Source organism: Molothrus aeneus, chromosome 14, assembly GCF_037042795.1.
Source record: "Molothrus aeneus isolate 106 chromosome 14, BPBGC_Maene_1.0, whole genome shotgun sequence".
NCBI classification, from domain to species: Eukaryota; Metazoa; Chordata; class Aves; order Passeriformes; family Icteridae; genus Molothrus; species Molothrus aeneus.
Genome location: NC_089659.1, coordinates 14,980,511 through 14,993,788, shown reverse-complemented (window position 1 = coordinate 14,993,788; position 13,278 = coordinate 14,980,511). Strand labels below are relative to the sequence as shown.

The 13,278-nt window shown below is 47.1% G+C and overlaps 1 protein-coding gene across 1 annotated transcript in view; it reads right to left on the bottom strand.

Moving 5' to 3' along the window:
* Positions 1 to 1,288: 1,288 nt before the first annotated feature.
* The window catches only part of SH3BGRL (SH3 domain binding glutamate rich protein like), a 30,267-nt gene continuing 18,277 nt past the window's right edge, over positions 1,289 to 13,278 (bottom strand). Inside the window, exons 2-4 of the mRNA XM_066559554.1 lie at positions 9,310 to 9,495; positions 6,325 to 6,405; positions 1,289 to 3,364 (exon numbers count right to left, since the gene is read on the bottom strand). Of these exons, the coding sequence (XP_066415651.1) occupies positions 3,332 to 3,364; positions 6,325 to 6,405; positions 9,310 to 9,495 (300 nt within the window). The 3' untranslated portion in view covers positions 1,289 to 3,331. The remainder of the gene's footprint in view (positions 3,365 to 6,324; positions 6,406 to 9,309; positions 9,496 to 13,278) is intronic.

Below are 13,278 nucleotides of genomic sequence, written 5' to 3'. Positions count from 1 at the left end.
TGCTTACCTGTAGTAATCCAGCAATTTCTACTTCGTCACCTCAACTTTTTAAATTCTTTTTTAATTTCTGCACGTTTACCAATGCAGTCCAAAAATTTTAATAATAAACTTCAAAATTGTCATAACGAACCCTTCAATCTAAAACATTCTACCAAGATCCCAGAATATGGGTGAGCCACAGAATATTTCTGCAGGAAACTCAGTAAATGGTAACGACTTGGGAATGATTTATTTGTGCCATGGGATTAGGATCTGAGCAGTCTGGTGTAGGGAAAGTTGTCACATATTGCATGCACATGTGTAGCTTGGTTTTTAAAGACTTTGGGAAACTGTTTTCATAGAACTTTACATTAATGGATAACAACTGGGTTTTTAGGATTTTTAATTAAAAAAAAAAAGAAGGAAAGCAGCGATTTTTCTGAGTGGCACAAGTGTAGTGGACATACAGGGGGAGTAAATGGGATTCATTACAACTTAGGAATGGCATTGCTGGCCCTTTTCCCATCCCATGGACCAGTTCTAAGACACCAGAGGACAGGTTTGAGGGACCAGCAATAATCCCCTGTGCCTGATGGTGCTTGGCTGTGCTTCAGCTGATCCTGCACAAATTACCAACCACTCTGAAAAGGATCAGGTTATTGGTTTCCACCAGAGGATGTGAACTGAAGTCTGGAATTTGGGCAAATCCCAGGGCAGGTCAGAGGCAGAGAATGTCATTTCTGTAACTCTGCAGACCTTGCAGGTGGTGCAGAACTTCAGCATGTGAAGCAGGAAGGAGGTACCTGCTGATTTACCTGGCAAACAGGGAAGGTGTAAGTGAAGGTTTAGTTTAAAATTTATCCTGCACTGCCCTGTGGCAACACAAATAGAAAACAGCACAGCTCCCTGCTGGGAGCAGCATAAAGCTAATTAATTACAGTTTGTAAAGGATCAGGGGAGGGCTGGGTGAGCTCTGAGTGTGGGAGCAGCTGCTGTGTCCCAGCCACTTCTGACCTGTCCCTGCCCTGGGGAAGGAGTGGGAAAGCAGGAGAATGAGGAAATAACCCAAACCTTGACACACTGTTTTGGGTAGGTGTATCCTAAATTAAATCCCATTTAGTAATTAAATCCCATTAGCTGCAACAGGTGAGAGATCCAAGCCAGCAGACTTCACCCTCAGCAGCAGATCCCTGATGTTCACCTTGTATAAATCCTGAACTTCTGAAAAGCAGTATTTTCATCTGAAAATTTCACTTCCCTCAGCTTCAAACTTCAAATGGTGAACAAAATATGCAAACAAGTCATGGAGTGAGAAAGTGTTCTAAACCAACTTTATTGGAATGATACAGGAATGGTTAACATACAGGTTAAATCCTCAATGCCTGCTTTCTACATAGGAAAAAAAATAAGAAAGAAAAGAACAAATTCAATTCTTGCACCCATGGAAACAGAAAACCAGCACAGAGGTAACAGATTCCTGGCACTCCTAAAGTCATGCAAGAGATCTGCATCAAAAAAACTCAAGTTTTAAACACAAAACAAAGAGATTTTGGGTATTTTCAGTTTGTGTTGGTGCCTTGTTCCCCAGACAAAGGAATAATTCAGCCTGGCTCGCCAGAGCTGCCTTAGGAATGCTGATACAGTTTGAATGCTCCCATATGGCAAGGGGGGGACAGACGAGGGCAGTGACTTTGCTTTCTTAAACTTGGCAATTTTCTTGACTGTTGAGACAGGGATTGAGCTCGTTTCAGAATGTTTTGGGTCGCTGAACTGACAGAATTTGGCAGCTACTTTTAATTACAGCTTCTCCAAAATAATGGCTGTAATTCACCAAACGTGCACAGGAAGCACAGCAAACTGCTGTGGGTGCAGAGACTTGTGTGTCAAATCCCACTTTCCTCACCACACTTCACTTAGTATTCCACAGTTCCCAAAAACTTGGGCAGGAATTTAGACACAGAGAAAGATTTGGCCAATATTAAGAAAGAAAAACAACCTCGTTCAGAAAGATGAAATCATAGTGAACAAACAACAAAAATCTGATGCTGGATTTAAAACATAACCAAACTTCCATCCCCAAAAGATCTTAAATTTCACAGAACTGCAGTAACTCCTGACAAAAGGTGTTAATAAAAAAGCACAGTCGTGTGTGTGTTAATCTTTAAGGTAAGGCAGCATCCATCTGTCCCTCTGCCTTGTGAGGCTGTGCTGCTTTTGTGAGCACAAGCTTCCAACTGCTTCCCAGGCTCCCAAAATGATAAATCAGGAATTAAAATATGGCCAGGAATCACAGGCTCCCTCATGAGCACTGGGAGAACACACAGGTTAATATTGCACGTGGTAAATTCACCCACACAAGACACTGAGAGATTTGCAATTCCTAGAATAGTTTTATGATATGGCAATAAGAATGGAAATTAAGTTTTTAAACCTCAAAAAAAGAAGTCTTGCTTAATTACAATAACTTTTGCTATTCAAACATTTCCTCATTTGAAAAAATACTATATGAACCTAATGGCTACTTGAACATGCAGTGAGATGTTTAATGCTCTAAGCAGTGTGAACTGGTATTTTTGTAGAGAAATACATTAAAGGCTTTCACCCTTACACAGGTAAGGAAAGGCCATTTCTGGCTGTTTTGGCTTGTTTGCAACATTGAATCTTGCCCCAGATGTGTCATTGCTCGTGCTTAGGCAGCTGTGAGGGACCCGTGTCCATTGCCCTTTTTGTCCAAAGAGCCCACACAGATCACTTAAATGAGAAGTACATGGGGTTTGTTGGGGGTTTTATCACCTGTACAACTGTGTAACAATACAAACCTTAAATATCCATTCTACAGAAGACAAACACAACTTTCCAAAGTGACTACAATGGTTAAACTACACAGTATCACCTACAAATTCATCTGAAACCAGGAAAGACACTGAAAATTTACTGTGTAACTCAGTAACATTTTTGAGGCAACTCAGGCACTAAATTAGTATCTGACGAGGTTTTAGATGCTGTTTTCCATAGTTTAAATAGTTGGATCTCTAGGTAAAACCCATCTGCATTTTTAGTACTAAAATAGTTTCTTTAAGTTTACACAAAATGGATGAATTGCCAGGACAGTTTAAACTAAATGTAACTCATTCATGTCTGATTGCTTCAGCTTCCATCAGAACTCACTCCTGCTCCCTACCCTGAAATTCCCATTTCCATCCTGTGTTCAATTTGTGTTATGGACAGTGAATGCTGCAAGCACCAATCAAATGTTAGAAATCACATCTACATTTCTTGAAGCAGAGACAGTTGGACTATTTTATAAAAAGCTGTGGAAATTCCCTTTACAGACATTTAAGGCAGTTGAAATTCACGCTTGCTGCTTGGCCAGTGCTTCAGCTTCCTGAAATAGCAAAGAAGAATTACACGTTAGTAGTTTCTCAGTATGTTTCCAAAGGAACACTATAAAACAATAACCTGCATTTTTCAATCTTCTTTCAGCCTTTGTAAGGTGATCAAAAATGGGAACAGAATGACAACAGAAGAAATGCAAAAGGAATTTCCCTTTGGTTTCTCTGAGTGTACTTTTGACTGCAGATTAATTTAATTACCTGCTAGCAGCACCATGACCTAGAAGGAGATGAATCAGAAATGAATTCCCAGTGCCCTCAGTGCAGCACCTCAGCAGGGACAGCTGGTTTATTTGAAAGGACAAAGTTCAACATTTGCCAAGATATGCTGGAGCCATTTGCTTTTGTGACTGCACAGAAATACTCAAGATAACAGATTCAAGATCATTGTTACCATGACCCAGCATTGCTAAATAAACAAAACACACGAGGAGAAAGGACTAAGAGGGGAATTTCCAAGAAGTCTATTTGATTTTTTTTAGGAGGAGACACAGTGGGTGACCCCAGCCTGCAGAGCAGGAAGTCCCACGTGTATCTCTGTATTTTGGATGTGTGGCTCACTCTGGCTGTCCTGGCTAACTGCCCTCATCCTGCCTTTGAACCCAGGGCGTGGGAAGAGCCTGGCTGGAGCTGCTGTGCTCCTGGCCTGTGCTCTGCTCTGCTGGCCTGTCATGGGTCAGAGAGCAGGGCCAGGATATCACCAGGGCTCGGATGTCACCGTGCACCCACAGGCCTCGTGTGAGGACATCCTGGCCATCCGCGGCACAAAAGGCAGGTGAGCAATGAAAGGAAGATCAAAAAGAGCTACAAAGCCTGGAAAAAGCAGTGTGTTTGATATTCTCTAAAAGACAAGTGGTTCTTTGAATGGTAAGAAAGAGGAGAAGGTTCCCTTGGCTTTGTAACAACTCCCTCAACCAGCCCAGGGCACTGCAATGGTGGCACCTCACTGGTTGGGGTTTTTTTTTCAATACAAAGTACATTTCTTCAGAACAGGCACTGGAAAGCTGGAGAGGATTCCTGGTATTTCCCTCATGCCCAGGAAGGTTGGTACAAGGAACCTGCTGACCTATTTTTCTTGGAGGTCAAACTCCATTTCCTTGGGCATAGGCCTCCAAGTTATCTGGGAGAGGCTCAGTTTTCCAGGCTTGACACTGTCCCTCTTTCATACTTTTCCTTATTTCTCCCTCAAGGCCCCTCACTGAGCATCCTCTCAGTCCTTAAATCCATCATAAATAAATAAATAAACATAGCTTTTAACTCATAAAACCCTCTCCCTTTAAAATCCACCCATATTGCTTGTAGCAGAGATGTTTAAGAAAAACTAAAGGCCAGCCTTTTTCTGAGTTTGTAGATCCAAAGGACAAACCAAACCATCAGGGCTCAGAAAATAGTTACTTGAATTTACCATGCTCACTTCTGAGCCAGTCCTGTTTAGCATTAATATCAAATCTTTGTGTTGAGAGTCAAACAACTTCCCAAATCTCTCCTGATGGCATCAAATGGAGGTTTCCTGCCAAGGCTGCTCGCAGCCTCCTGCCATTTTCTGCAGTTGCCATGTTGTTCCCTATAGCATTATATCCAAGCTGCACACAGCTGTGCTGGAAACATCATTTTCAGCACCTACAAATCTGTGTACCCTCCTCAGCAGCCTGCAACCAACTTGACTGGACATCCTAATTGTGGGAGGGATTCCCAAAGTCAGGCCCAGAGCAGGACACAAGGGGTACAAGATCACTGCTGCAAAGGTTATTTACCATCATCAGCCCAACCCAACATGGAAATTCAGCAGGGTACAGCTGTGTTCTATCCCTTCTGTTTAAAATTCACCTTTTCCTTAGGTGAGGACAGAATTGGAGCATCCCTTAGGACAGAAGCAGAGCTCCTGACAGCCATGCTGGCTGCTCCTGCCACCCAGCAGGTCTGGGAAGCAGCGACGTTCCCAACGTTACTGAGACAGGTGACCTGATTTGTTATGGCAGCAGCTGCTCTCTGGTACCACTGCACTTCCCAGGGGAAAGGCATGAGCTTCCCTGCATCCCACAGGCTCAGGATTGCTTCCCTGGTTCCTTGGCTCCATCCTGCACACTCTGCTGAGCAGTGAAGTGCAGATGTTTCAAGGAACTTCACCAGGACTGTGGAGCTGTCTGCAGCTGGTTTGATGCCAGCAGTGGGTAACGCTGGGGTGCAGATCCCAGCCTCTGCTCTGGGCAGCTCTGCATGAGGCAGTTTTTCCTCATCACACCATCCCCAGTGGAGCTACTGCTGGAAATCTGGCTCTCAAAACTGCTTCAGTCTGCCCCAAAACCTGCAGTGCTCCCTGCTCATGGGTCACCATCCACCTTTAAAATTAGGTCTCTTAGTGATGTGCACGGCACGACCTTCGACTCGTACATGAGTAAAGCTGAAAGGGAGCGGCGTGTTTATCCACTGGAACAGGAAAGCTGGAAGTGACCTGGAGGATCCTGCTGCTGTCAAGTGAAACGTATAAAGCAGGCTTGTCTTATCCTATCAAAATCAAAAGGAGAATTCCAGCCCATTGCATCCACAAAGCAGTAACCCAGTTCGTAATTGGCAAAGGAAAATAAGCTTTGGATAACAAGCCAGAGGAAAAAATTACTCTGAAGCAAGCCCATGTTATTTCAGAAACAGTGACTCTGGTTTCAAGGGATTTTCTAGTAGAAAAATCTCATCAAAATTTCACATGAATTTTTTTTTTTTTACTGAATTGAAAACATTCTTTGATTTTGGGATAATTTTTTTCATCTAGGTTTCTTATGCATTCTTTAGTGCAAATATAAACTACTCTTTTGAAACTGAAGCCTGAGGGCCTCTGGAGACCGAGTATCCCAGGGAGATTGATGAGGGCAATGACAGCACATGCACCAGATCCTATTCTGAGCAGAGGAGGAGGAGGTGAAAGCCACAGGCTCCCTGTGAGGAGGTGCTCACCCACCTTTGACCCAGGAGGGGCAGTCAAGCCCAGGAACGCGTACACGGCGTTGTTCTCCCGTGCCTCGAAGAAAGCATCGTAGTCCTTCACCGTGGCAGGAGGGAGGGGGAATGAAAGACAGAGGATTGAATTGTCAGGAATAATCTCAAATCAGTTCAGGGTGTCACCCAACCCACACCAAGCAACCTTCCTGTTTCCTGTGGCCAAATGCAAAATCCAGCATCAGCTCAGGTACGTGGCATTAGCACTAACAGCACACCAACTGGTCAGGCTGGAAAGGACAAGCTGGGAATTCTTTCTATGTCCCAACAAGATGTTGCTGTGAGGTGCTCCAGCCTCTCCCAAAGGGACAGACGCCACACAAGGCAGGAGGTGTCACTGGTCTGATGTGGACATTCCCCCAACAGGAGCAGCTGAGCCTGGACCTTGTCATCAGAAACCCTGATGTTCCCAGATGTCATTGCTGATTCCTGATAGGGATGGCAATTGTGCAACTGTGACTCCAGCTCTTACATCTGTCAGAAGTTCAACTGGAACTTTTACACTGAGAATCCACCTTTCCCATCACATTTCCCACTAAGGATTAGTCTGTGCAAGTGAAGGCAATGGGGTGGCACTGTTTGCTCACAGAGCACTACAAATGCCCTGAACACACACAGCCACTTCCCAGGAAAATTAAGGTAATAAATAAATAAATAAAAAGAAATACCAGTTGCCAAAGTCCAGCTAAAGGAACCCACAAGTTTTGTGCAAGCTCACTGTTGTCCAAGTTACTACACAATTCCCTCACTCTGAGTTCTGAACTCAGCAGGGATCAGTCCAGTGACTTTCCTGCTCTCCATTTTTAACTGACTGTAACTTTACCAGCCTCCTCCAGCTTTCCTGGGCAATGTTTGGATGCAGGAGTCCTGGCTGGGAAGCCCAAGGCAGGCAGCAGCTCGGTCTCAGGCTGGAATCAGGGAGAGCTGTTTAGGGCACACTGCTCTGGACTCCTGACTGTCTGGGAGGCAAAAGCCTAAGGAGCGGCAGCTGAGGGGGCAGCTCTAAGGAGAGGCTGCTGCAGCTAGAACAGAACAAAGTACAGGGACCAGAAGATTCCAGCTGCCTGGACTTCAGGGATATCAAATTATTGCTCCATTTGCACATGCAGCATTCATGTGCTGGTTTGATAAAAATGTGTGTGATTATGGTAAATCCTCCCTGAAGCCCTTCTGTTGACAGGACTGGGGCTGCTTGATAACAAAGGGATTGTTTATCTGGCTGGTGCACAGGCCATGAGCCTGCTCCACAGCATCTCCCAGGACAGGAATTCCTGGGCCTGAGGAGCAGGGCTCATGCCAGCCCACACAGCATCTCCAGTTCAGCCTCTCTGCTGTGCACGGGCCAGGAAGGCCAATTTGCTCTTTGCTCTGCCACTCGTGCTGCATCAGATGGAACAAACAGGGAACTTCATGCTTGAGAGTCATCAGATAAAGACAGAAAAAGGTTCAAATTCTGGGCACAGAATTAACTTTTACTTTCCTGAAAGCTGAACTGTAGCAATGTTGAATCCAGCAACAGAAACTGACCAAATTTCAAGAGCTCAACATGACATCAATCAAAATTTTGGGGATGAAATAAAACCATAGCAAGAACCTTGCAACCCACCCCTTCTCAGATAACTACTGATCCTCATGTCTGTCACTCCAAACCAACCTTTTTCCTTGTCACAACCAGTCAGTAAAATTTTGAGAGCCAAGTGGCACAACAGTTCACTGTGGATATTATTTCAAGTTCTGCTTCTATTACAAACAAGAAAAAATCTTGGCACATTGAGAATAATTTCTTTCAGTAGGCACAGATTTGTCTCACAAAGGTCCAGAACTGGCAGGTCTTGACTTACAGACTGTGCAGGTCAGAAACAGATTTCAAAAGGACCAGAGGAATGAACACTGTGAGCTCTGTTCAGAAGATACTAAGTTTTAAAAATAAAACTAACAATTAATCTAATAATCATGCAAGCATGGCCTGCTGAGTACAAGTACTGCAGGGCAACTTACTTTTGATCAAGCATTAAAATAACTACAGTAGGATTTTTGTTTGCAACACGAGTTTTAATCTGTCCAAGGCACTGGAGTTAGTGAACCTTAGCAGCACACAGAGCTCATCCCAAGAAGGATCAGAAAACTGATTTATGATCATGGCAGACATCAATTCATATGATCTGGGATTCACATGTACTGGCAAACCCCACATGGGCAGAACAGATCTCTGAACTTGCTACAGAATGTAAGCTTTGTGTAAAAGGGCCAGATTTCTTTGAGGTGTTAGTTCACAATTATGGGGAAGATGAGGATTAAAAAAACCTGACAACTTTCACAGCCATAAGATGGGAAAAAACCCACAGGAAAAGAAAATTAAGTATGTACTGCAAGGTAGGATCCAAATCAAGAGGTCTACATTTTAATCTTTCCTATGGTGTGACTGGAAATCTCATGAATCAATTATTACTAAAAGCCAAGATGGGAGGCAATGTCTAACACCTCCTACAGCCTTCCCAGTTTGGGCAATGCAGCTGGGCAAGCCCTGCCTTGCTGCTCACTGCAGTGAAGCACAGGCAGTGGCGGTGAGGAAGAGGAGTGAGATGAGCACAGGGGAGCGGGAGTTGAGGGGGATGAGCACAGGAGGCTGGAGCTGAGGGATGAGCACAGGAGGCTGCAGCTGAGGGGACAAGCACAGGAGGCTGCAGCTGAGGGGATGAGCACAGGAGGCTGAGCTGAGGGGATGAGCACAGGAGGCTGGAGGTGAGGGATGAGCACAGGGGAGCTGGAGGTGAGGGATGAGCACAGGGGAGCTGGAGGTGAGGGATAAGCACAGGAGGCTGAGCTGAGGGGACAAGCACAGGAGGCTGGAGGTGAGGGATGAGCACAGGGGAGCTGGAGTTGAGGGGGAGGAGCACAGGGGAGCTGGAGGTGAGGGATGAGCACAGGAGGCTGCAGCAGCCCTCACCCCGAGGTAGCGGCTGTCGTTGAAGAGCCGGGGGGGCAGGGGGTTCCCGCTCGCTGGCCGACTGTCCTCGGGGACGTTCTCCCGCATCCATTTCCGGTTCTCCTCGTTAGCTGCGATGTCCTTCTCCTCAAATTCAATTTTGTTGGCTTCCAAGAAGCCTAACACATCTTGCTGCTGCTTTTTAATCTGTCACAAAAGAAGAAGGAAGGGAGATAAGGTAAACAAAGTCAGTGAAATAGTTTTTGATGCCGCTCTGGGGTTCAATGCAAAAACCAGGGGGTGAAAATCAGGTTGAAAATGGGAGTGGTAAGAAAATTCTTAGAATCAAAAAGTATCTTCTGAGGAGTCAGAGCTGAGCCTTGACTTGGCTCCTACAAAACTGAACAGGCTGAAGCTTAAAGATGCTGTCCCTACACAAAAGTGAGTGTTGTGTACCTTAAAGGTGCCCACCCAAAAGCAGAGGTGTGAGCAGGGCCCTTGTGCTGGCCAGACTTTACATTTAACTCAGGGGAACGTTGTTTTTTCAGGTGCAGTGGAGTTTGCTAGAGGCACATTTGAGGTACAAACTGCTTCCTTGTGCCCTTGGAAGCACAGGCAGAACCTCCCCATTCGTTCTCAGAGTCCAGGCTTTTGTCCACCGCAGTGACAAAAGAGAAGTGGTTCACACTTCTTTGCACAGACACCCCTCTCCCCTTGTGTCCTGAGTGTCTGCAGGGCAGGTACAGTCTCTGGAGAGCTGTGACCCCACATCCCCATCCTAACTTCTGTCAGGGGAGCTGGGTGAGGTCCCAACCTGATGCCATCCATCTTGTGCACTCACACAGCATCCCAGGGAAAAGCAGGATCTGTGTGGCAAGCATGGTGCTGGCACTGCACAAGGAAGGAGGTTTTTATTATTGTCATTATGAATTACAGACTTATTGACATAGAGACGTTCTGCTTATGCTCTGGTCTCCCTCTGCCCGACTTTAGCACCACAAAGGAGATTATAACCATGCACATCCTAGCAAACAATAAAAAAAAAATGGAATTTAATGGAAAATTTGTTTTCTTCAAATTACCCCCTTCTCTGCAAAGCCAATCAGAGGGCTGGATTTACCCTAATGAGCTGGCTGCCGCAGGAGCAGCGTTTCACACAGATGTTGCTGGTGCTAACTCAGGTCAGCCGCAGCTCCCGGAGCAGCCACTCCATCCATATACGGCCACAGGCAAACCCGGAGCTGCCGGGGTCAGGGACAGCCAGCCCGGAGCCAAATATGGAGCCCGGGCCCCGGCCTGCAGAGCCCCGCACCCACGGGCACCGGGCCGGGCCCTGCAGAGCCCCGCAGCCACGGGCACAGCCCCGCAGCCACGGGCACCGGGCCGGGCCCTGCAGAGCCCCGCAGCCACGGGCACCGGGCCGGGCCCTGCAGAGCCCCGCAGCCACGGGCACCGGGCCGGGCCCCGGCCTGCAGAGCCCCGCACCCACGGGCACAGCCCCGCACCCACGGGCACAGCCCCGCACCCACGGGCACCGGGCCGGGCCCTGCAGAGCCCCGCACCCACGGGCACAGCCCCGCAGCCACGGGCACAGGCCCGCACCCACGGGCAGCCGGGAGCCCAGGAGCAGCAGGGAGTGTGATGGAGGGCGCTGCCCTGAAGGATGTGGGCTGGGGAACAGAGCCCAGCACATCCTAAAGGGAATCTTCAGGCACTCCCTGAGGTCTGGAGCTGCTCTGTCCATGGCAGGTTCAAGCAGAGCTCCGGAGGGGCACGTCCAGCTCAGGGCAGCTCAGAGGGACCGATCCTGCTCTCCCGACATAGGAATTGTGCTCCCAGCTCCAGCAGGGAAGCTGCCTGCTGAGAAGCCAGGGTAATTCCTCCCACCACGTCAGCACAGGAGCCGCTGGACTCGCTGTGCAAGCGCCCTGAAACACAAGGATATTGCTGATTTTCATCATGGCTAAAAATAAATCAAACTGGAGGAGTTAATACCGCTCCGAGGAAATAATTTGTGTAGAGGCTGTATAAAAACATTCTCAGCAGACTCAAAGCTCTGGGTAAGAGGTTTCCTTACCTGCCTCTAACAGCAGCAGGAGGGGAAGCTTTTTCTGTTGTGCTCTACAGAGGGGGGAAAACGGAGGACTCCCCTAAACGGTTCTGTAGGGCTAAAATAAGGGAAGGTCTTTGGGATTGTAAACTCTTTGGTCAGTATGACCTGGTAGTCAATGTATTTTTTTTTCCTTGAACCAGTTACATGTTTAATTAACAATTTCCTACAATCTCTAAATTTCAGATCCAAATAGTTTTTATTACTCTCAGGTGCTTAACTTGTCCAAAATCCATTGCTTAGTGAAAACATTTTGAGATGCTCCAGAATTAAAGAATTAGAGAAAACCAAGCTTTTACCCATTCTGCCATTAACCTGTACACTCTGCCACATAAAACAGGAGTTCTGAGTTGGACAGGAATCAGCATCTTGATCCCCCGAGAAGTCACTTCATTTTTTTTTTTAATCATTTTGATTATTAGATTGTTTTAGCCACACACACATCCTCACACCCTCCCAGCATCTCAGTCTCTGGGCTGTTTTTTCAGCTCCACGAGGTACAACCACATCCCAAACTGTTGACTGTGGCTCCAAAGGGTGATCACAACCCTCTCTGCTTGTTTTTGAAGAGCTGGCAAAGCTGGAAATGTATTTTTTTTCTGCTATAAAAGGCACCATTGTAAGGCAAGCATGAAGTTTGGTCTCTGTTGCTCTCAGGCCGTCTGTAGTCAAGGGAGGTAATTCTCTAGAGAAATCTACAGAAAAGCAAGGATGGTGTTGATGCATGAGGAATATTAGTCTGGAACCCTTGTTTTCTGGCCAGACAAAAGAAGTTGGGAGATTAAGCAGCACTGCTTTCTCCCAGCTCCTCAGACAAATCCTCCAGCCACGGTGATGAGCACTTACACAAGAGCAGTAAATGCTCCAGAGAAACAGGGCACCAACTGCTGGGCAGCAGGGACACTGAGCTGCCAGATCCTGTTATTTTATGGGATTTTATTTAGAAAACTTCCATTAATCACAGGAGGTGGAATAGCACCAGGAGGAAAGGGCTGAAAATAGAGCAAGAGACGTCTGCTGCTGCTTCAGGGTGTTTTGTCTTACTCGAAAGGGCACACATTCTCCTCGGGACAGAGCTGGAAGATGGTTCCTGCTGCCCATGTTTGGGAAGGAGTGAGGAGCCTCTCCTCAGGATGCGCCTGTCAACAGCAGCACTCGCTGCCCACACAACCTCCCCCAGCTGGGCGGGCGTGGAGAGCGGCCAGCGCCTCCCAGAGCCCGCACCTCAGCCTGCATAAACAACTGTCATGTCTGAAACCGCCCTGGCCCGTGAAGGGCAGCTCACTGCAGTTGGCAAACATGAAAATCCTTGTTTATCCCGAGTGCTCCTGACACATTGCGCAGGGCCGAGAGCAGCAGGAGAGCCGGGAACGTGTCTGGAGTCAGCGCAGGAGCTGGGGAGCCCAGCAGGGCCCTGGGGCTCAGGAGCAGCACTGGCGGGGCAGGAGCATTTATGGGGAGCACAGGAACACAGACACGAAAGATAGGGATGGACAGACAGCTGTAAGGAAGGGAAGAGGCTGGGGGCAGGAGTGGAGGGAATGAACAAAATGGATGGACAGAGATCAGGGGAAAATCCCTGTGGGATGGAGACAGAGGGATGGAAGGAGACGGGGTGGGAGCAGGTGAAGCCAGGGCTGCATCCTCTGGAGTCCCCACTGCCCTCAGAACAGCCCAGTGGGCTTCACCCGACCCCAGAAACAGAAACACATCCTGCCTCAACACACACTTGGGAGAAAAACAATTCCTAAGGTGAGCAGAGATATTTTACTCCTTGCTGATGTTCCCAAGATAATATTGAAAGGAACATTTAATTAAATAAATCTATTTTCTCTTTGGTTTGGATTTCAGGACAGAAACAGCTTTATGGCAAGTTATTG